The sequence below is a fragment of the Bicyclus anynana genome, chromosome 11 (genome assembly GCF_947172395.1).
Source record: "Bicyclus anynana chromosome 11, ilBicAnyn1.1, whole genome shotgun sequence".
Taxonomy (NCBI): domain Eukaryota; kingdom Metazoa; phylum Arthropoda; class Insecta; order Lepidoptera; family Nymphalidae; genus Bicyclus; species Bicyclus anynana.
In genome coordinates, this window is record NC_069093.1 from 8952623 (window position 1) to 8978264 (window position 25642).

The 25642-nt window shown below is 36.6% G+C and overlaps 1 protein-coding gene across 1 annotated transcript; it reads left to right on the forward strand.

The window, feature by feature from the left end:
- Positions 1-1942: 1942 nt before the first annotated feature.
- On the forward strand, positions 1943-13403 carry LOC112048146 (4-galactosyl-N-acetylglucosaminide 3-alpha-L-fucosyltransferase FUT6-like). Its single transcript, XM_024085552.2, has 5 exons — positions 1943-2326; positions 4677-4831; positions 6997-7248; positions 11231-11476; positions 12738-13403. Exons 1-5 carry the CDS (start codon positions 2105-2107, stop codon positions 13186-13188), a joined length of 1326 nt encoding a protein of 441 aa, XP_023941320.2. The 5' UTR covers positions 1943-2104; the 3' UTR covers positions 13189-13403.
- The last annotated feature ends 12239 nt before the right edge of the window (positions 13404-25642 follow it).

Here is a 25642-nt window from a genome sequence, read left to right on the forward strand (position 1 = left end):
TTAGGTATGAAAAAGTTCGTTTTTTTCATTTTAATGGGTTTAACCGGCTTTAGTACGTTGCTTGTAAAGACTCACTCTGGTTACTCTGTGATTTTGGGTAAAATGTTGGTATACTTGATCGTCAATGGCTAGTATGAAACGTCTTCGCTGCGGGCAGCGCTGTAGAAGCTTGGGTATACTTGATCGTCAATGGCTAGCATAACGTGGTCGAGAAGGTTGATCATTCAGTTGGCTGGCATGTTGTGTTTCTTAAAAAAGAGGTCACAGGTACAAAACGCCGCTACCAAGTTTTCTGTAGGTTTCATTCATATTTAGGGTTCCGTAGTCCACAAGGAACCGTTATAGTTTCGCCATGTCCGTCTGTCTGTCCGTCCGTCCGTCTGCGGTTTAGCGCAGAGACTATTAAAACTAGAACGCTGTAAAATAGCATGAGTATTTATATTAAAATTGAACTAACTCGTACAATAAAATCTTAAAAAATATGTTTTAAGTACCTACTTAATGTAAAGTGGGGATGATTTTTTTATTCGTTTGTTTCATAGTGTGGAATATCGTTGCGTAGGTCTTTAAAAGTTGTGTTGTTTCTAATTCTGGGGAGATTTTCCTAATTTAAACCAAAATTGTCGTGCAATATCTCATAAGATATTCATTTAAATCGAATGATGATTTAAATGAATATCTTAGGAGATATCGCAGTTTTAAAAAAACCATCACAGCAATAGTATCTTAGATTGTTAACCGAGGGTGGAATGAATCAATTCCCGAGGTAGTTAGGCTGTAGTCCGAGTAGGAATTGTCTCTTTTACCCATGTTAAACACTCTCCAATTCATTTCGAATATGAGGAAAATAAAAGTAGTTGTTTATCCAAACTATTTATTGATAATATAAAAATCTCTCGTAAAATCCGTTCTTAGTGGACCTCTACTATTTATAAACTACCTCCCTGCCAAATTTTATCTTTGTACGTCAAGCGTTTTTTGAGATTTCGTGATGAATAATCTTTCGCATTTATATATTACGATAATAATATTAGTAGTACCCTTTTAACTATGGTATCTATGGTAGTACCTAATTAAAATTAATTGTCAAATTAGGACAAGTCGAATTAATTAATATTAAAAATAATATTTCAATTGTTTAACTCGTTTTTAATATTAAAATCATAGTTTTTAAGATTATTAAGTAGGAACCTATTTTTTAAATTTGGTCACAGATACTATCCCGCCTATTTATGTCGACTTTAAAATTTTCAATCTAGTAGAACGTTATTATACTATTTAGGAACATTAAAAAAAAGTGTCAACTAACCTATTGGATTTCAGGTATTCATAGAAGTAGTAGAAAATATAAATATGTAGGTATATGGATTTCTGAAAGTAGGTAGGTATCAGTGGCGAAGGATGGAATTTAGATGGTGGTAAGCCGTCCCAAAGAAAAATAATTAGAGCGTGATACAAACTCCGGTTTCTCATATTATAATCTAGTTATAGTACAACAATTTAAAGGTTAAGGTAACCCGACGGGAATCGACTTGCATGTACTCTTCGCCGCTGGTAAGTACTGGGATATCTATCATGTTACATCTAAATGGTAGATGGCCTTGTATGGAAACACAAATAATATGATTTAGCCCCTATTGTTCCATCATAATGACACAAAGTTTACATTTGGATAACAATGTACGATTTCATTCCATTTCCTTTTGCCATAATATACTCGCGCGTTACCTTCATTCGCTAAATATTCATTGAAGGTAAAACATAATTTTAATATTAAAAATAGTATATACTTTACTTAATCTAATTTTATCTAAAGTGTTATAAATTTACACGAAGATACACTAAGGAATTAGTTCGGGTTAATCCAATCGTACTGATCGCTTGCGTCACGAAGCAATCTTTACCTAATTTTATTTTATCTAAATGTTCAATCGACATAGATCTGTGATATGGTGCGGTGTCCTCGTATCATTGTATTTCACTAGGAATCAAGATAATATATCAGATTAAAAAAAAAAAACATAAATGTAAACTAGACGGCATTTTAAATGATAAAGCTTTAATTAATTAATTAATTTTGTTTCACTTATCTGAATGTTTCACAATGCGTTACTTGTGTTCTGTGTTTAAAAAGTTTTCGTCTTTTAACGCTTTATTTATATTATTATCGACATGTATATTTTTAATAGTGGCTTATAAATCGGAACTCAAATTCATTTCTATGTACACCAGTGATGTTGACTATGTGCGGTTTGTAAGTAGCTATGGAGACGGCGAATACGATTACCATAAACGAATAGTCGATTCTTATTATGACAAAAGAAAGGTAATTATTTTTATTTAATTAAAAGTATTTACGAAAATTTGTTTCTATAAATTACTATAACCATTATCCGTAAAACATATAAACATATATTTATAATTTTTAATACCTACTGAATGCAACGGACGAAATGCGGTTTCGATCGTTGAATTCATTACGGGGTTAATTTTTTTTTTTAAATAATGCCTTTAATAATTTTTTAGTCTCATACATATTTACTTAATTTTTAATAATGCATAAAACACACTATTAACATTAAAAAAAACACCACTCCTCCAGTAGCGGGGCTTTTGAGTGCCCAAGCAACTAGCGGTTAGGGCTCCAGAGTGAGGAACCTCCTCATAATAGGGTTCGTTTCCAGGATTAGGTACCTACTATCTTTTCAAGTGAAAGCTTCTTAGGGTGTTGTGAGAAGCTTTTCGCTATAAGACTGAAAAAGTTTAACTTACTCGTAGGTATTTTCTACATAATAATTATTATCATTAAAAAATATTGACTATAATTTGAGATAACCCGTTCCTATTTATACATAGCTCGACCAAACTGTATAAAGTGTGCGAATGGAATTTCAATACAAAATCTTTATTTGACGATTACATCCAAATACATACATTCGACCATCTCTGGCATGCAAGTTAAATTAAATAAAATAAAATTAGTCTAAGAACATTTTTTTAAAATTGATTTAGAGGTTGTTGACGTAAGTTTGGAGGCAATTTGTTATATATTTTTATACACATAGCATAGCTGTTTTTGTGGAAAAATACCGTATTGGGCTTAAAGTTCAAAAATCAATTTATCCTTATTTCTCATTGGTCTTTGATATATGTCACCTGCTTTAGAGAAGAGGTCACTATGTTTTTTTAACGAAGAGGCATATTATTATGTCAATAAAATCGGCATTAGTAGTTTATACCATACTGCAGGCTCCTCGGTTTCACTAAGGGTGCTTTTCCACCAGAGATGGACTACGCTATGTTGCTATGGATGCGTTGGATATCCACCAATCATATAAATTGGTGCACATAGCTTAGCACTAGTGGAAACGGAATTAACTAAGACATGTTTTTTATATGGAAGGATGCGTGCTATTATGGATGCCTGCTATAGGCCGTCGCAAGTGTGCAGAGTAGAGTACCTTTTTTTGTCTTTACAAGTTAGCCCTTGATTACTATCTCACCTGATGGTAAGTGATGATGCATTCTAAGATGGAAGCGGACTAACTTGTTAGGAGGAGGATGAAATCCACACCCCTTTCGGTTTCTACACGACATCGTACCGCAACGCTAAATCGCTTGGCGGTACGTCTTTGTTGGTAGGGTAGGGTGGTAACTAGCCACGGCCAAAGCCTCCCGCCAGCCAGACCTGGGCCCATTAAAAACCTCACTCAGCCCAGCTGGGGATCGAACCTAGGATCTCCGTCCTGTAAATCCACCGCGCCTAAACCTACCTACATCTTCCTCGCACAGCTGCATAGCTTAGTATTGGTGGAAACAGTCACCTATTTCCGTAAAGTAGATTTCACATTTTCGTAGCATAGCTGCATAGCACATCTCTGGTGGAAAAGCACCCTAAGTCTACAACTAAACACTCACAAATATCGTGGCTTTCTATTGATAAAACAATTTTCACAATCAGTTCACTAGGTACAAGTATTACTCTACAACCTCACACACTTTATTTCTTTTTAATATTAGCATAGACGAACAACGTGGTACGAAAACTACATTATGTTATTAATTATTCCAAATACATTTAGTAAATAATTAAGTTCAGTTTAAAACACTAAAAATAGCAATTGTATTTTAATCAAGTTAATAAATTATAGTAATTAGCAAACCGCACAACGTGTTCAAATAAGAATAATTAAAAATAATTAATATATTAATTATTACTAGCGGACGCCCGCGACTTCGTCCGCGTGAAACCCTACTACTACCCCTACCCTATCCTTACCCTACCCCTACCCTACCACGCGATGGCGACGGAAACTTAAAAAATCGAGTAACTTCTCCCGTTTTCTCAACATTTCTTTTCACTGCTCTGCTCCTATTAATTGTAGCGTGATGAAAAGTATACCTGCCCTGGAATATGAATAATAATTTTACCAAGTTTCGTTACAAATCCGTGGAGTAGTTTTTGTTTCTATAAAGAACATACATACAGACAGACAGACATACAGTATAGACCACTAATCACCCCTTGATAGTTATTTTGGAAATATATTTCATGTACAGAATTGACCTTTCTACAGATTTATTATAAGTATAGATATAGATTTACATTACATTACGTATTTTTTATAAAAAATACGTAACGTAGTAGTTTTCTTTTAAAAAATAATTTGTTTCAGAAATGGCAAACATCGAATTTAGGATCCATTTTGTTTCAAAACTTCACACGTGAATCGCACACTGAAACAAAAGAAAAGCGAACATTCGTAGTTTTGATATGGAAATATTGGAAATGGCTGGTAAATCGTCATGTAAATAACTTTAGTAGTAAACGGTTAGTAATGGTGCATTCAAAAAGTCACTATTTTAGTAGCATTTTGCGTGGTGGATTTACAAGACGGAGGTCCTGGGTTCGATCCCCGGCTGGGCCGATTGAGGTTTTCTTAATTGGTCCAGGCCTGGCTGGTGGAAGGCTTCGGCCGTGGCTAGTTACCACCCTACTGACAAAGACGCACCACCAAGCGAATTAGCGTTATGATGTCGTATAGAAACCGAAAGATTTTTGGATTTCATTGACATCTAACAAGTTAGCCCGCTTCCATCTTAGATTGCATCATCATTTACCATCAGGTGAGATTGTAGTCAAGGACTAACTTGTGATGAATGAAAAAGTTTTTACACTTATGATTAATATGATTTTTCCGGGAAGAGTACCCAGATCAAGTGAGATTGTGGATTACTTTTTCCTCAGACCAATTATAGAAGGATCTGTATCACACTCATAGTCACAAGCAAAATTGTCTGTCATTTTCTGAGGAAAAGGAGCTTAGATTTGGTATATATTGTAAACTAAACAAGAAGTTTTTGCCCGTTTTTTTACAACATGCAACTATACAAAAAGATTTTTACGGAGCTCTTTAATAGACGAACACGATTACAGCTATTTAACATCGATTCTATAGAGACAGTTTTTATAATCGCATTAGATCGTAAGTAACGTCTAGCGAGGCAGGTCCTATACAAAATTGGTCTGAGCTTTTTACCAATTTTTGCTTTCCGTATCACTGATAAGGCAGATACGACGGTATCTACCCCCTGATGACAACGAGGCAGTTATAATAACGAGCATACATATGTCGAGTAAATCGATAATGATTTCATACCAACCAAGTAGGTTGTAGATACCTGATGATCTAAAATTTCCTGTGTAATCTCACGCATAAACAATACCTACCTACATTAGATGATCACGACTGGGTATATCCCTAACAACATTCTTTAACTAATGCATAATGAGTCATAATAATCGTGAAACGTTTATTATATAAAAACACCCATAAGTAATGTTACATTAAGGCTAAAACATACTCATGACGCAAAAACGCGCATCAAGGAAATTATATTCCTAAAAAAAAATATCCTTGTATTACCAGTGTGTGCCCCACTGTTTTACTCGCGTATTGATTTTTTTTTTATTCTTTACAACTAGCCTTGACTACAATCCCACCTGATGGTAAGTGATGATGCACTCTAAGATGGAAGCGGGCTAACTTTTTAGGAGGAGGGTGAAAATCCACACTCCTTTCGGTTTCTACACGTCATCGTACCGGAACGCAAAATCGCTTGGCGGTACGTCTTTGCCGGTGGTAACTAGCCACGGCCGATGCCTCCCACCAGCCAGACCTGGACAAATTAAGAAAATCTCAATCTGCCCAGCCGGGGATCGAACCCAGGACCTCCGTTTTGTAAATCCACTGCGCATACCACTGCGCCACGGAGGCCGTCAAAAAATATCTAAATTAATTTATTTTACAAGCACTTTTAAAAAGTTAGGTTTGACTGTTTGTAGACCACCAGTTAAAATAATAGGTAGGTACATTAACTTACGATTATCCTATATCCGTAACTTTATGTAGATGGAAGAAGAATTAATTTAAAGTTACCATTAGCATGGTAGAAGGTGTAAAATTAATAATGATGAACAATTGTGATGCCCACTTTAATTTATCAACATATCTAATACTTGGAGGTGCCCGGACCGGATTCGAACCTACGCCCTTCGAATCGAAGGCAGAGGTCATATCCACTGGTCCATCACGACTCTGCATATAGCTGAAAAATATGTAGGTACTAAAAAGTAGTACTTTTTCAAACGAGAAGGAAAACATCGTGAGGAATTTTCTTAATTATCTAGGTGCGTGAAGTCTGCCAATCCGCATTGGGCCAGCGTGGTGGACTATTGGCCTAACCCCTCTCATTCTGAAATTCGTCCTCAACAGTGAGCCTAATATGGGTTGCTAAAGATGATGATGATCTAATACTTAAATATCTTAAATAAAGTCGGCTAATCCGCTTAATAGAAGCAGCGTGGTAACTCCTTTAGCCTTCTACAAGAAGTGAAGCCGTCTTGTAGAAGGCTAAAAAGGCAATAAGATTTAAAAGGATATTAAGAAGAAGCCTTAAAAGGATATTCGATTTTATTTTATTGATTGTTTTCAGATTAAATGACCCCCTAAGCGACTGCAGTGTCAAGAACTGTAAATTCACAGGAAACGATGAAGAGATATCGACAGCTGATGCTGTAGTAGTACATATACAAAGAGGCGTATTCCCTGATGTAAAAAAGAGGAATCCAAAACAGAGGTGGATATTTTTGAGTGACGAGTCACCGGTCCACGCGTTTTCAATGGCGAAAAGTAGACCGAATCTGGCTGATCTAGCCAATATTTTCAATTGGTCTATGACTTACAGGTTAGTTCATTTAAAATCCACTAGAGTATGCTTAGAGTGCATTTTAAGAAATTAAATAACACGTGTCTCAAACGGTGAAGGAAAAACATCGTAAGGAAACCTGCATAACTGAGAATTATCTTAATTCTCTACGTTTGTAAAGTCTGCCAATCCGCATTGGCCCAGGGGGTGGTGGATGGTGGTGGACTATTGATCTAACTCTACTACAACTAACATTTTGAGAGGAGACTTGTGCTCAGCAGTGAGCCCAATATAGGTTGATAATGATACTTCGATATTATTATAAGTATACAATTAATATTATAAGGATGACCTCCGTGGCGCAGTGGTATGCGCGGTAGATTTTCAAGATGGGAGGTCCTGGGTTCGAACCCCGGTTGGGCTAATTGAGGTTTTCTTGATTGGCCCAGGTCTGTCTGGTGCAAGGCTTCGGCCGTGGCTACTCACCCTACCGGCAAAGACGTACCACCAAGCGATTCAGCGTTCCGGTACGATATCGTGTAGAACCGAAAGGAGTGTGGATTTTCATCCTCCACCTAACAAGTTAGCCCGCTTCCATCTTAGATTACATCATCATTTACCATCAGGTAGTTAGTTTGTAGTCAAGGGCTAACTTGTAAAGAATTAAAAAAAACATGGATTTAGATTTAAGCCTCATTTATTTTCAAAGTAAAGTTGACCTAAAAACTACTGTTCACTTTACTGTAAATAAATTTGAGGTATAAATCCTAATCCATGTATATAAAAAAGACCGAATAGGTATAACTACATAGGTGAAATTTTAAAAGTTTCCAACTAACAAATTCGGAAAAACAAATACCCATCTGTATCAAAGAGAGATGAAGCAAATAAAAAGATTAAAGGTACAACCTAAAGCCAAAGCAAAAGTTTCAGGCAACTTTCATAAACACACAGCTGTTTGATTAATTAATACTTACTCGTACGTATATAAATTTTCCAGACTCATCTCGCTGCTAGATAAAATTCGGAACTTTATATACTTCGATATATTTTAAGCTTCAAGCTCACGCACTCAACTTTCATAAGAACACGATAAGTGCGACACTGAGCTCTTAAAAACTCCTAAGAAGAAGTCTTAAAAGATAAGACAGTCTTTAAATTACCTTTCACAGACTCACGGCGCCGTGTTTCGTATTAAACCGAGAGTTTGCAATAGCCAGACTTACTTCATTTTAGGAAGACTGAAAGTAGGTCAGGTCATGCCCCTACCCTAGATAAGTACTGTAGTTAATTATGGAGTTTGTTCCATGGGGGCTTCGGAAGGTAACAGGATTTAAGGCTCCTTAATTGTCCAAGTCCGCACCACTCCCGATACAAAAGTACACGAAGCTCTACAAGTCACAAAGCAGAGCCGTATGGCGCGACATAGTGCGGAAAATAGAAGACGTGAATTTGTGATAGCCGATAGGGGTCACGACCCTTAGTAATGAGGAACACGACGCAGAGAGAGAATTGTCCAAGTATCTAATCTACAGGATATCATGAGGAATCATGTCTCCAGGTCGTTATCTTGTGGCAACCCTTCGTTATAGACCTTTACAGTTCTCGTACAAAATATTTAACAGCAGTGCCGGGTCAAGGAACCTTGATGCCCTGGGTAATCTTCCCCTGTGGGCTATAGGGGAGCCTATATAACCTTAGATTACCTAGGGCACTATTACACACACTACTTAGGTATCTTAAGCGAACTACAAACTAGATAGAGTATTGTATCAAGGTCAATTTAAAATGCGCAAATTTTTAAATTGCTTTAACTTTCGTGTGCTTATTTTTGTATCTCGGTCGTCTTTGGTAACCCCGTAGATGGGATGCCCTAAGCAACTACTTAAATACTAGTAACTTATGGGCTAATCCTAGACTGTTTAACCGTTATTCGAAATTCGGTTTATCGAAGTGTTGTAGCGAAGCTAAGTGACAGGCGATTGACATGACACATGATATGATTTCTCCTATTATGCCGAGGAAAATATATAAAATAGGCCTTATGTTATATGGTGGGAGCATAGGCTAAAACTATGGCCATAGCTAACTATGGGCTAACTATGGGCCTCATAAGAAGGCTCAGAGTCACACAGCGAGCGATGGTACGAGCTATGTTAGGAGTATCTCTGCGTGATCGAATCAGAAATGAGGAGATCCGCAGAAGAACCAAAGTCACCGACATAGCATCAACGAGTTGCGAAGCTGAAGTGGTAATGGGCGGGGCACATAGTTTGAAGAGCCGATGGACGTTGGGGTCCCAAATTGCTGGAATGGTGACCCCGCACTAGTAAGCGCAGTGTTGGTCGACCCCCACCAGGTGGACTGACGACATCAAGCGAGTCGCAGGGATTCGCTGGATGCAGATGGCTCAGTATCGTGATGTTTGGAAGTCCCTACAAAAGGCCTATGTTCTGCAGTGGACAGGCTAAATAAACTTTTAGCCCTTCTAAAATGAGGTATGTGTGACTACGACAGTCTCTCGGTTCATATCGCGTCAGTCGCATCTTGCTGTACGGGGGTTGTTTACAAAGATTGCCTTAGATAAAATCTGTGTACATGCTGTTGTTTATTACAAACAAGAAACAATACTGGCCGTGGATTTATGTTACGTTGTTTATCTATTTGGCAAACAGGAGTTCTGCTTCAAGTTATATGAGCGAAATGTGCTTGACATTTAAATAGAAGTTACGGACGACGCTCGTCTGTTGAAGTACTAAATTCAAAAGGAGATTGTTTTCATTTCACCATTTCAGGTCCACTCTTGTACCCCGTATCATTAAAATTTAAAAAATACAGGGTATTTGTTAAAATATATATAAATAAGTGAATAAATGTAACTAAATAAAAAGAAATAAATAAAATTTAAACCCATGTTTTTAAGTTATAACAAGATGGTGCCCTTAAAGCAACTATGACATGACACTTGACAGGAAACGTCAAAACGACTATTGTGTTGAAAACGTCATCAATCCGCCATTGTTGCATTTCTTGGGAGAGAATGAATATTATTTCGAAAGAATTAAAGTAAATTCGTAGATTTGTATAATCGAAAATATAATTTTGGACCATCTCCTTTGTGGGAATTTCTAGTTTGGAAATAAAGTCGAAATTTATTAAAATAACACGACAGCTATTCCCCGAGTAATGACGTGAGCTTAAGTATTAATTATTTTTCGAAAAGCAATATCTAATATTTACAGGTCCTACCAAAATGATTCCTTTATAACAATTCTGCAATAAACGTGTTAAGAACTAAATATTATTTTAACTTCATGCCATAAATTAACTTAATTCCCTTAGCTGTTTGCTAAATGTAAATTTAACCTTTTACCACAGAATAGTATTTAAAAGCTTTGAGCGATATACTTCTCTATTTTAACAAATTCATTCTATGAATTTTCTTACCAAACTCAAAGCTTCTCTCTTTTTTATCCACCTGGTAAATGTAACACACTTCGCTTATATTTCCAGTATTCATCACAACTTATTTAACACTAGCGGACGCGAGCGACTTCGTCCGCCCTTAGAACTCTTTAATCTTGCCCTATACCGTAGTAATAATATAAATAAGTAAAGGTCCAATAACATTTTCTTTCACTGCTCTGCTCCTACTGGTCGAAGCGTGATGAAAAACAAAGACAAAAATTTTACTGATTGCATTTTTCTCATCAGTATCTATTACTAATCGTCCGCGGCTGATAGTTATTTTGGAAATATATTTCATGTACATATTATTATAAGTATAGATTATATAACAATTTAATGACAAAAATAGTAGCTATATAACATATATTTGGAGAATATTACACTTTCTTTCAAATCTTTGTAGCTTTAAATCTTTTCCATAATCCATTCTTTTACTCGTAAAACTATACAAGCGCTGTTATTCGGCACACAACAAATTGTAATAAATTCCCGATTTCCTCGACCACTAAACCCTATTTATTTTTGCTATGATTTATTACGAAATATTTTTCAGAAGCGATTCCGACGTGCCGGTACCATACGGGCGCACGATACCCTTACAAAAACCGATATTGAGTGGAATAACAGAAGACTCTTTGTCTACACTGGTTCCGTATTGGAAAAACAAACGCAAGGATGTATTGGCCACGATTCTTATATCGAATTGTGGCGTATCTAAAAGAATGGATTACTTGCACCTGTTAGAGGAGCATTTGGCAGTTGATGTGTATGGAAAATGCTCTTTGGATCACAAAGAAAGGTAAGTGAAGTGACCTTCATGTAAGTAAGAGTATACTTTCATTATAAACATCATATTCGGATTGAGCACGAACCTCCTTTAAGAATAAGATGGTTTAGGCCAATAGTCCACTACGCTGTCCCAATGCGGATTGGCAGACTTCACACACGCAGAGAGTTAAGAAAATTTTCTGGTATGCAGGTTTCCTCACGATGTTTTTCTTCACCGTTTGAGACAAGTGATATTTAATTTCTTAAAATTTTCACGGATTGGATTCGAACCTACGCCCTCCGAATCGAAGGCAGAGGCATACTTTACCACGAATTATAATAAAAATCCACTTTGTTTCCATGATAGATAGTTAGTAGTCAACGGAAAATGCAATGCTTATTATTCTGGAACAGTAAAAGAACTTTGAAATTATACACATGGCCTGATTTTAAGTGAATAAAATCATCCGCTATAACGAGAATATATTTTAAATGTATGATTCGATGACTGCCATGTTGGCTTAGTTGTTAGCCTATGTAGCTTTAAGTATGGGTTTGAGTCAGAGGAACTATGAAACATTGAGTTTGTAGCTTCTATGACAGCTCGACGTTGGGAATTTTGAGGAGCTAGAACCCCGTGCCAAATACCCTGATTTGATAATGATGATGATGATGATGATGATGATGATGATGATGATGATGATGATGATGATAGCGATTAGATTTTTGTAAATCCATACCGTAAAAAACGAATTTTGGTGCAATTTGGCACAGATATAGTTTACATCCTGGATAGTGGACAGTGGCGTGCATAAGATTTTTAACTAGGGTATTCACTATAAGTAAAAATTGGCAAGAATACTGGCTGCATTTCCTCGCTGGACAGCCAGGCTGATCCTTTGCGAAAATGACGAAATGAGCCAGCCCCTCTGTCACCAGTCGAGGCAACTTGGCGCGGTGAAATGATTCCATAAAGGGTCTCCACTACGGAAAGTAGGGCAATTAACCAAAGAATAAAACCAAGAAATACCTCACGGGCATCGTTGTTTGTAGTAAAAAGTTGAATGAAAGTTGGGTAAAATAACTTTTATAACAAGATTTGTGGAAAGATCTGAGAGAAATCCAATCATGAGAGGCGTGGTTACATTAGACAGAAAGCCTAGAAAGGTCTCGTAACGCCTGTAACGTCTCATTTTATTCAAACTTAGTAAGAAAAGGTTTTTTCTTTGACCCACAAAATCCCGTAACAGTATTCCGAGATAGAATTGTACATGTAACATTATTTATTTCAGCTGTCCCGGACATTTCAGAGCAGATTGCAAGTTGGTGTCGCAATATTTATTCTATTTAGTGTTCGAGAATTCACAATGCGACGAATATTTGACGGAGAAATCGTTCCAACACGCCTATAGCAAAGGCGCTATACCTGTGATAATGGGGCCTAAAGTTGAAGTCTGTCAAGAGTTGCTACCACCAGGTTCTTTCCTACATGTAGACAGCTACGATAGTGTGGAACATTTAGCAAGCGATATGATGAAAATAAGCAAAGATAGCAAACTTCTTCTTAGTTACCATCGATGGAGGAATGACTTTGATGTTGTCAATGAGCATGGATACTTTGGATCGAAGTCTTACCACTTGTGCAGGATATGTGAAGCTTTGAACTATAATGATGAGGAAGAGAAGGTGTATGACGAAAATAGTCTGAGATTATTTTTTGACGAAGCGTTATTATGTCGATAACCTTAAACTGCTTAGGGGTGGCGCAATATATTATTATCCATTAGTGGATGCTCGAGACTCCGTCCGCTTGAAGGTCTGTTTTGAATGAATGAATTGAATGAATTCCATATTATATAGTCATACTTGTACGTATGGGCAACAATGTGGGGTCTTATTATATTTATATTTAATAATACATATTTATGAATATAATATGAATAAATATTTACGATTTTTATAGTTTTTTTTTTTTAAACACCTATGTTATTCGCGGATAATAAAATCGTATTCGTATAATTTGCATCCATTTCTTATTCGCACGGCATCTCTACCGACGACCGCAGTCGACTGCAGTTGGCGACATCTCGGCGGCAGGCGACGGCGTTGCCGACTGCAGTCAGTGTCGTCTCGGCGGTAGCTGATATCCGGTAGAAATGATCAAAAATTACGTTTATACTTAGACATTTGAGGATATGAGCCCTTGAAATCTGCTATCTTCCAAAGCCTATGGCATATGGCATAGGCTGACACATTTTCAGACTTCATTAAATGAGGTAGGTCTGGCTATAACAGGCTCTAGTTCTTCTCTGTTTCCGCTTGAACACCAGATTCATTAACTATCCATATTGGGCTCACTGTTGAGCACGAGTCTCCTCTCAGAATGAGAGTAGTTAGGCTAATAGTCTATCTACCACGCTGGCCTAATACGGATTGTAAAACACGCACGTAGACAATTAAGAAAATTCTCAGATATGCAGGTTTCCGCAAAATGTTTTTCTTTTATCGTTTGAGGTAAGTGATATTTAATTTTATAAATTGCACAAAAAGTTGGAGGTGGATTCGAACCTACGCCCTCCGAATCGAATTCAATATCCACTGGGCTATAACAACTCTGACACCAGATTAACTCACAACAAAACCCTCCAACCTTTTCTTAGGTTTCCTCCAAGGAATTGTGCGTGAGAAATATAAATTCACTATTCATTGGGCGATAAATAATGTTTGCATTGTTATTCAAAAGACCCGTCTATTTGAAATATGGTTCAAGTTTGTTTTACACCATTTACAGTTTTGAAATGAAAATTTTAAACGCTCCTGATGAATACGTAATGAAAATTTACGATCTTTTAATGTTAGGAACAAGTTCATTGGGGTCTGGTTACATCGATTTGTTCGAAATTCTGTTATCGCCGCGTTGCAACGACTTGCAGTACTGACAGCTTCAGTGTGTTCGTGGCGTTCGAGCCGTCCACATTTCTTGTTGTGTAATTTTTTTTTCTTTATGGGTTACTTGGAATAGGCGGGGAGAGTGACTTGAGTGGAAAAGGGGAGTGTTTGTTAACAGTCAAAGGCGCATTTAACTCATCGTTCACAAGTGCGTGACTTCACTCAAGGTCATTCTCTGCCATTCTAGGTTACAGTTTGATTTATTAATTAAGTTGTTCTGACAAATGTTGTGAATCAACCTTTGTTCGACATTAGTTTTCTTACATTTGTAATCAGTCTGCTAAAAATTCAAATTCAAAATATTTAAATAGTTTTTGATCGTCGTAGAGGTAATATTAATTATTATTCATTTCCGCAGTCACAAAAAAATTTCACCAAACCTTTTCACCGCGGAAAGTTGCCTTGACTGGTGACAGAAGGGCTGGCTCATTATTTGCGCTAAGGATCAGACTGGTAGTCCAGCGCGGAAATGCAACCAGTATTCATGCCACCATTCCACGTGGGCATGATTTGTATAGTTATTACTAGCGTACGCCCGCGTGAAATTTAGTTTTTCACAAATCCCTCGAAAACCATGGATTTTTCCGGGATGAAAAGTAGTCTACGTGTTAATCCAGAGTAAAATCTATTTTTATTCCAACTTTTAGCCCAATTGGTTCAGTAGTTGCGGACATAAAGAGTAACAAACATCCAAACATACAACCAAACATACATACGAATATCCATACAAACCTTCGCGTTTATAATAATATGTAGGATCATCGATCGTAAATCGATATATGGGCCTCAAAGCGTCGCGGAATTATCATTGGTTTCGCACATTGGGTACGTCATCACTCGTAACACATTTCTCTTTATTCATGTTGTGGCTTGTGTTTTTACACTTCCAAAATGAACACGAAAGCATAATTAAGGGATTAAAATAAAAAAAACAGTAAATATTTTTTTTTAAGTCCACGTCCACTCACAGCATGCGCTTGTTACGTACTAAGATAAGATGTGCGTGCACGTCTTTGGGTAATGACATAAAATTGTGCGTTATTTAGTATAGAGCCTATCTAACGATTTACATCGATAAGTAGAATGATAAGTTAGCTAAAGTTCCTTATTGTATTCTTTCGTAGGTAGAAGTCGTATGGTACAAACACTAATTCAATCGCCTTCAAAATCTGAACGTAAATCCGTTTAATCAGTATTAAACGGACTGTAAGAACGAATATTCCTCGCAGCGAATATGACAAGAGTAACGCTAATGAGAAGTTCAGTAATCCTGTTACGAAGCGTCTAAGAGCAACAGAAATCCGCCTCGTCTATTAGGTTACTACGTCGGAGTTAATTGTTTTAAGAAATACATGTCAGCTCATAAAGGGCTTCGCGTCTTAGTTAATTTTAAGCCTTGAAAGCTTGCAGCGCTTTTGTATGAACATAGTTTTTTAGTTACCAGAAGTAGAAGGTAGTGACGAGGTAGGCTGTGTAATATCCTTATTATTATTAGCCTATTTAGCGGCTCACACAGGGCAACGCTTCTCTCCTTTTAGGAGTGGGGATATGGAGTGTAGGTTTAGGATGATAATGTTTCTTTTTTTATGCTCTACAAGTTAGGCCTTGCCTACAATCTCACATGATGGTAGGTGATGATGCAATCTGGGATGGAAGCGGACTTGTTAGGTGGAGAATGAAAATCCACACCCCTTTCGGTTTCTGCACGACATCGTACCGGAACGCTATATCGCTTGGCAGTACGTTTTTGCCGGTAGGGTGGTAACTAGCCACGGCCAAAGCCTCCCACCAGCCTTGGACCAATTCAGTAAACCTCTAACCCAGGACCTCCGTCGTGTAAATCCACCGCGCATACCACTGCGCCATGGATATAGTAGAAAATGCCGTATGTGCTATAAAAGTACCTAATATTCACTTGAAAGTCTTACGTCACGTTAAAAGGGGTTAAAAATTTAAATTGTAGAGAAAAGCGGCAAATAAAATTCATTCCAATAATTGAATAATTGAACGTGCATGTACTAATTTCGCAGAAATAATTTCACAGTGATAAATAAGAGAAGCCTCATTCCAATTTAAATTAAAAAAAAATTAAAATGCAATGGACATTCTTTATAATGAATTTCATTGAAATCCGAATAAGACCCGTTCATCCGTAATTATATTCGGGACCATGAAGATTATCCTTTTATGTCGGTTTAAACTTTAGTTTGTGGTGGGCAATAAACCAGGCATCGTTAAATGTTATTACCAGGATTTACATTCTGTTTTAATTTCCATATCATTGCATATATACTAGACCGAGAGCCAGTGACAGCCAGACCTTCGTCATATTATAAAAGCTGAGAGTTTGTCAGCTCATGCTCCTACTATAGATGAGTACCGTAACCAACTATGGAGTTTGGACCGTGGTGGCTAATGGGAGATAGCAGGTTTCGAGCCGTGATAGCCCCTCGATTCTGACCTCTACCTCCGATTCCAGAGGGTGTGGGTCAAATCCGGATCGGATCGGATACCAGAGAATTTTCTTAATTCTGTCAATCTTTAGATTAATTAAATTTAAATTAAGTCTACCAATTCGCATTGGGCCAGCGCTAGCTTAGTGGACTATTGGCCTAACCCATCTCATTCTAAGCTCAGCAGTGAGCCGAATATGGGTTAATAACGACAAGGTTTCAAGGAGCCAGGCCCTCAACCGCCTATGTATAAAGTATATTTTTTTTATATTTTTATCAGCATAATATGAGAAATTATATCCCCTTTTGCCAGACACTTGGCTTCATGGCAGCTCTTCGCTAGAGACTCTTGAAGTTTTTTTTTTTTTTAAAGAATATTTGCCATAACTTTTAGATATGACCAATATTCCCATTCCCCTCCAAATAGTCGGGAAAGACTGTGCTAGGAGTGGGTACGACAATAGACCAACGGGGCGGGGATCGAACCACCACCCCTCGGTGATGAGTCCAACCGCTCTTACCGTTGAGCTATTTAGGCTCAAAGTTTCAAATGAAATAGTGTTTTTCGAAGGGCTGCCCCGAAGCTACGTGATTGGCGTCAGCTCATGCTCCTACCATAGGTAAGTAACCTACGATAGGAGCATGAGCTGACAAACTTCAGCTTTTATAAAATGACGAAGGTCTGGGGTTCACGGGCTCTTAGATTATACTAGTAGGTAAGTGCTACTTCACTTGCATAATACAATTATGTAAACTTCCCTATTTTACGGCCCTTTATTACACTCTGCTCTTTTTATTTTTATTTTTTACAATCTATATATTATGTATGTATATGATGCAATCAAAGTTAAAGTCAACGTTAAGCTTATATTTATTTACATGCAGTTTCAGTACTTACCGAATTACCTTCAATATTGTGCGAACCGTAGATCTTGCATACATAGTATAAAACAAAGTTGTTTTCCCTCTGTGTCCCTATATCCCTATGTATGCTTAAATATTTAAAACTACGCAACGGATTTTGGTGCGGTTTTTTTAATAGATAGAGTTATTGAAGGGAAAGGTTTAATTAAATGTATAACTAGCGACCTGACCTGGTCGCACGGGTGCAATGCTGATATATCGTCGTCATCAACCCATATTCGTCTCACTGCTGAGCTCGAGTCTCCTCTCAGAATGAGAGGGGTCAGGCCAATAGTCTACCACGCTGGCCCAATGCGGATTGGCGGACTTCACACACGCAGAGAATTAAGAAAATTCTCTAGTATGCAGGTTTCCTCACGATATTTTCCTTCACCGTTCCAGACACGTGATATTTTTATTTCTTAAAATGCGCACAACTGAAAAGTTGGAGGTGCATGCCCCGGACCGGATTCGAACCCACACCATCCGGAATCGGAGGCAGAGGCCATATCCACTGGGCTATCACGGCTCGCTGTTATATATGGTATGGTGCTGATATATATGGTATACTAAATACTCTACTTACACACTAATATTATAAAGGCGAAAGTTTGTGTGTGTGTGTGTGTATGTTTGTTCCTCGATTACGCTGCGGCTACTGAAGCAATTTGGCTGAAATTTGGAATGGAAATAGATTTCACTCTGGGAAAAATCCATGGTTCCCGTGGGATTTGTGAAAAATTGAATTCCACGCGGACGAAGTCGCGGGCGTCCGCTAATTTAATTATATAAATAAGGCAATTATTTTGAACTTTCAAATAAACACTACAAGGATTCGGCACGGTAGATACTTGGTAAATCCAACACATATATAGGTAGGTACTTAATTGATAAATAATTTGAAGTGATTTCAAAAGATGGTATTTTAATATCCTCTTCCATTCCAATGAAATATGAATAAAGGAATTTCAGTAAAAGCTATTTCACTAATCGCTTAAGTATAATTATTCCGCAATTTAGAATAGCGATGTAACAACTAAGTTTGAACAACAAAACTTCGTACAACCTTAAGGAGATCAATTTGCAAATGGAACCATCCAAAATTACGACCATTACATCTCCCCGTCTTTTCGACAAGCATTTCCTATCAATATCTTTAAGTGTGAGAGAGGTGGCCGTAAAGGTTAGCGCAGACTGCTTAATGTTTGTAATTTAAAGGGAATAGTCAAATAAACATCATATTTCATTGCCTATTTACTCAAACTATTCTCAGATGTCCTTATTTGTCATTTGAATCAGTCCTGGATTAGCTTAGAATCTAAGCTAAAATTCAAAATTCATTTACTTTAACTAGACTCAGCTTACAAGGACTTTTGTCACGTCAGTTGACTACCTATTTGTAAAGATTCTACCACCAGTTCGGAAGGCTGGTTTTGCTGAGAAGAACAGAAACTCAACAGTAAGTCGTTTTTTTAGAAAACATACAGTATCATAATTTACAATTGATGACAACATTACAATTTCTTATATAGTTTTACTTCCTGATCCAATGGCCTCCAAGCGCCTATATGTTTAAGGAACTCATTTTAAAGCTATTTAAGAGAACCATGATAGCCCAGTGTATATGACCTCTGCTTCCGATTCCGGAGGATGTGGGTTCGATTCCGGTCCGGGGCATGCACCCCTAACTACTCATTTTAAGAAATTAAGATAATGTAGGTGAATTGATGGCTATAAGATGTGTATTTTGAAAATCTGAGGAATTGAGCGTAACGTAATGGGATGGGAGGGTTTCAAAGTTGCAAAATAAAACTCTTACTTGTACATATGTTTTCTGTGCTTATATTTCTGTTATCCAGCCACGAACGCAGTTAATTTTTTACTTATCTTGAATGAAATAATCTCCTGAATGATCGCTCATGTTTTCTGATGATTTCTGTAAGCCAAAGTAATAAAAAAATGTCTTTAAAGTCCCCCATCGCTGAAAGCGTAAAAGTATATAACCATTTATTCTTTCTATCATCTAATCTACCAAATCTAATCGATTCCAATGACGCTACAGTAACTGCAAATTTAGCATCCCAGGCTCTCCTACTATTTAGTATACAAGTAGCACAATAAGCCACAGCTCTAAGCGAAAATTGAAATTATAATATATAAGGCGATTTGCAAACCGCACAAGTTTGCGGTAGCCTTAAGAGGCTGTTAGTATAAATTCTACCAGAGTTTCAAGTCGTGCGTATTGTTGGGGCGATTTTCGAAATTACCGAAGTTGTGAATTCGTAGAGATAGACCCGCTCCCCCTTGTTATGAAGTATAACAAAGTTCTTGATACCTTCGTGACTTTTCGCACATTGTTATCGAAGTCTGAAGTATGTTTGTGTTTTTCCCGCGACGATTCAGTGACTGGATTGCGCAAACAAAGGAATTGTCAAAGATCAATATGTTTTCGGTGTGTTACGTTTTCTTTTGCGATAGGCAGATTTCTTAAAGCTACTATAGATATTATAAATGGGCAAATGAACTTATTCTATTCCTTTTTTGTTCTAACTAGTTAACCGATTAGCTTAATATTATCATCATCATCATTATCGGTCCATATTTGTCTCACTGCTGAACACGAGTCTCCTCCTATCAGAATCAGATGGGTTAGGTACATAGTCATAAACGTTGTGAAGATCTGTAATAAGTTGAACATTCACCATTGGGCACAACGTATGTAATAAATATGCATACACGATACAATGTTCTGCGGTTGGTCTTCCATTATAAAATATAGTCCACCACGCTGGCGCAATGCAGATTGGCAGACTTCATACACGTAGAGATTAAGAAAATTTAGAAAATTCTCAGGTATCCTCACGATGTTTTTCCTTTACCGTTTGAGACACGTGGTATTTAATTTCTTAAAATGCAACTGAAACTTAACACAACTGAAAAGTTGGAGGTGCATGCCCCAGACCAGATTCGAACCTACGCCCTCCGGAATCGGAGGAAGAGGCTATATCCACTGGGCTACCACGGCTCCTTATGTTCTGCAAACTTGATTTTTCAGCATTGATGGAAGTTCACCATTGGAAATATGGCTCTTATATGACTCTTACTTGCAAACACCACGGTCTCGAGACGTTATTATGCATATGAATATTTAGGTACTTATCAGTTTGATATTTTTTATATTAAATAGAATTTTATGATAATATGCGAGAAGATAAACAAAGTTTATTCTGACCATAAAAATCATATTATCATAAAATACTTGAGAGGTGTCAAGGGACACCCAGATGGAACGAAGTTCGCTATAGCTATCATCGCTATCGCTATCGCTGTCGCTATAGATATCGATATCGCTATCGCTATAGATATCGCTATAGTAATCGCTATCGCCATCGTTATCGATATCGTATCCCTTCCTGTACCATCCCATCCCATCCCCTCAAATCTTTGAACATTCATCAAAGGGAACTTCGTTCCAAGGGTCTTTTGGGTTTTGGGGGGGTCTTTTGGGTTTGGGGGGGCTTTTTAGGGTCGGGGTGCCTTATGAGGTCGGGGGGCCTTTTAGGGTCGGGGTGCCTTATGAGGTCGGGGGGCCTTTTGAAACAAAGTTTATTCTGACCTTAATACCTAGTATTGTCATAATAATAATATCATACATGTCTTATCTACATACATAAAACTTATATTGTGGGAATCATATTATCTGTATCTACTACCTATTAGTTTTTGCGCGATACCATACCAGAGGTGGTTATATATTACCTGTATATTTTCACGATCGTTTATGAGTTTCCGCAATTTGTGGAACAGCTGTGCTTTTAACAACTTGGTAGTAAAACTGGCCATACTATAAGCCATTTCAGGAAACAGCTATAAAACGTTACATTTATTAAATCTTTCGTAATAACAGTGGTTAAGGTATGACGTGTTGAACCAATAAGCTAACCTACCTTTATTTTTACTTTCCAAATACAATTTGCCATAATATTATTGATAAAGATACTCTCACTTATTTATTATTTCTTTTTTTTTTAATTTTTAACAATGTCAATATAAATACAAAACACTTTTAAAAGTTTATAAAAAAAAATTAACCCTCCCGCAGCGGGACATTTGAGTGCCCAAGCAACCGGTGGTCAGGGCTCCAAAGTGCGGAACCTCCTCACAATACGCGCCGTCTCAAGAATCACTGCCTTCTGTATCCGACTCTTGATCCAACAGTTAAGGGAAAGCTTCTTAAGGTGTTGGTCGAAGTTTCGATAAAGATTATTATTATTCACTAGCGGACTTCGTCAGCGTGAAATTTATTTTTACATAAAAGGGAATGCCCACCCCCCGTCATGGCCTACCCTAACCACCCGGAAATTTACTTATATCTAATAAAAATATTAATAATTTTACTTTGTGAATTTCTTAATATTAAAAAAAGTTTGCTACAACGTTTTACGACATCTTTAATAAATCTTTAATATGTCCTCAACGGGGACAAGCCAAGATCGTTGACCATACAGGTATTACTTCCTTTAGGTCCTTCAAGAAATATTATAAAACTCAGGAGTTTTATGATATTTCTTGAAGACTTGTGATTGGTTAGTTTGTTCGTTTTCTGTTCTGTTAAGCTTGTTGGTAACAGAAACAAAAAAAAACAGTAAAATAATACATTTTCAAATGTTGCTTCGCCGCTTTGGTACACCGGCGAACATTTTGCGCAAGAAGAGTGATAAAAAAATTATTTTCTTCAAAAAACATACTTTTATTTAGTTAATTATTTAACCAGATAAATAATTGGCTTATTTATACATTATAATAGGGATGATGACAGTTTTTTTAAATTGTATATAAATTAAGAGTATGCTAATAGTAAAGCAATTTTGTAAAAGTAACAGGGTATCTGCGATCATTACTTTCGGAGCTTTTAAAAGGTCAGATTTGCGGCGCAGCCGCGGATCCCTGAAAAACGCCCCATACAAAATGGCACGAACTAAGGACTTAATGATCGTTAGATTTGTATGGGCACTTAAAAAAAATTTCTAATATCTTTGTTATTTCTGCGTTTATGTTTATACTTCATATGTTAAAAAATGTCACATTTAATGTAAGAAAGCTAAAACTGTATGAATTTTCATCCAATTACGATATATTTTTTAAAAGATTTTGAAATTTTATAATCTTATTTATTTTGCAAATATCCAGTCAATCTTTGCTTTTTATGTATAAATTAGTTAACATTGACTTTATTTACCCGAATTTATTATAAAAATAAATTTATTCAAACCTAGTCATCATCCCCATTATTATTATCTCCATATACTTTTTATACGAGGGTATACCTGGGTGCCCGGGGTCGACATTGTACTGGCCGGTGGGCAATCTCCTTTATTTTTGCAAAAAAGGGAATGTCCAGGTGGTCTTATTCTCACTCCCATATAAATCGAATCAATAGATGATTCAGTTTTTTATCAGTCAATTAATAATACACGAATGTATTGTTATCAAACCGTGATAATAATTTCAGCGAAACACCAAAGATTACAGGGATTATGAATAAAATTCAGGTGATAAGCATTTATTAATAACCAGCGGACGCCCGCGACTTCGTCCATGTTAAACTCGATGTAAATTTTCAACCCCTATTTCACTCTCTTCTATTATTATGTTCGCATGTTTTATTACCCGACTATAACGGCGAATCCAAAAGGAAGGGTAATGATTTTGGCAGTCTATGTATGTATGTATCTATTTAGTTCCACCGTAGCGCCTAAACTACTGAACCGATTTTAATGAATGAGTTGTCAAAAAATTCATAATAATAGCGCGGGTGACATAGGCAATATAAATTTTATAAAAAAAATATACGACGGAATTTAAACCTCATAATCCAACCTCAAAAAAAATTAAACCAAGATAATCACTGTGTTTCATATTAAAAGAAAGGTCTCGGCGAGCACATTACGAATATGTATAATGTATATCTATACTAATATTATAAAGCTGAAGAGTTTGTTTGTTTGAACGCGCTAATCTCAGGAACTACTGGTCCGATTTGAAAAATTCTTTCAATGTTAGATAGCCCATTTATCGAGGAAGGCCATAGGCATTATTCCCGTATTCCTACAGGAACAGGAACCACGCGGGTGAAACCACGCGGCATCAGCTAGTACATTATATTTTTATAGTCAAAATATATCTTCAAATTGCGGTAGTACGTAGAGTTCGTGCGGTTCAGTCGTTTCATTTAACTATATCAGAATGCGACAATGTAGATATTGCATGGCTAGTGTGACTGATTGGAAAATGGAAAAGTGTTAAATGAAAAAATAAAGTTTAAAAACTACAACCCGACTACGTAAAAAATTGGTCTAAAAAGGACGAAACAAGAAAATATTTCTGATAGAAATCGGGAAATGCTGACAAAAATGATCACGGTAAAGCCGTGGTCATGAAAAATATTTCAAAGTGTGCACATTCCAAATTTTTTCTTCAAAAAGTATTATAATATCTGCCTGTTGAGTAAGTTGGTTAGGTATATATAAATATACAGAACATAAAAAACGCTAAAGCTGGGAACATATAACCGATAGCTGAATGTACCGTCCTATTTTCTGCGATGTCTCTCTAGGGAAACTTATTGTTATTCAGAATATCTCTTATTGGGACCCATGGCACATCAATATAACATTGAGACGTATTTTCTCGAAACTACACGAATTTACTTGTAGATAAAAGTAAATCGGGCTGTGTGTGTGGAGCCACACGCATCGATCCGTAATAGGGATGATGACAGTTTTTTAAATTGTATATATATTAAGAGTATGTTAATAGTATAGCAATTTTGTAAAAGTAACAGGGTATCTGTGATCATTGCTTTCGGAGCTACAGGGATTTAAAGGGTCAGATTTGCGGCGCTGCCGCGGATCCCTGAAAAACGCCCCATACAAAATGGTACGAGCTTATGACGTCGTAGACAATTAATGATCGTTAGATTTGTAAGGGCGTTTAAACAAAATTACTAATATCTTTGTTATTTCTGCGTTTATGTTTATAGTTCATTTATTAAAAAATGTCACATTTAATGTAAGGAAGCAAAAACTGTAGGAATTTTCATCTAATTACGATAAAATATTTTTAATAGATTTTGAAATTTTATAATCTCATTTATTTCGCAAATATCCAGTCAATCTTTGCTTTTTGTGTATAAATTAGTTAACATTTACCTTATTTACCCGAATTTACTATAAAAATCCATATATTCAAACCTAGTCCTCATCCCCATTGATAGACATGTCGACTTCTTGTTAAAAATAATAGTAAAATAAAATCAACGTTTCTTTAAATTTTCGTATAAGTAACTCGGTCCGCTAATCCTTATTAGATCAATGTGGTTGGCCCTCTATTCTAGTATGAGCAAAGGTCAAAAGACCTTCTCTAGTGTGGCTGATAATAGGCTGAAAATAAAACCATATAAGTATTACCCATATAATAAGATGAGATCAGCAGATTTTGTCAGAAAAACGGTCAGAAGAATTTAAAAAATCGGTCTAAAAACGACGGAAATGTCGCTGGATATACATCAAAAAATACATACAGCCGAACGTAGAACTTTTTGGAAGTCGTTTAAAAATTAACATAAATTTCGTCGCCAATAATTTACTATTTAGTGTTTTAGGGTAAGATAATGAGTTCTTTTTTCAAATCCCATGTAATTGTGAGTATTTGTGTGTACATAATGCAGTTACTTTTCAATATTGTCCTGAAAAATACCTATTGTAACACGTCTGGTAGCAGCGACAGTGATTGTGACGGTGTCTACGCTGCCCTACAAACAACTGAGCTCAAGATATCAAATACCCTCTTATTTATACTAACACTTGTAATCAGGAACTTGTAACACTATA

Bases quoted from the DNA above. Each gene is read 5' to 3' on its own strand.
- LOC112048146 (XM_024085552.2), top strand. From the start codon at position 2,105: ATGCGTTACTTGTGTTCTGTGTTTAAAAAGTTTTCGTCTTTTAACGCT. The intron at 4,832-6,996 runs GTTAGTAATGGT...GATTGTTTTCAG, and splicing joins AATAACTTTAGTAGTAAACG to ATTAAATGACCCCCTAAGCG. The intron at 11,477-12,737 runs GTAAGTGAAGTG...TATTTATTTCAG, and splicing joins TCTTTGGATCACAAAGAAAG to CTGTCCCGGACATTTCAGAG.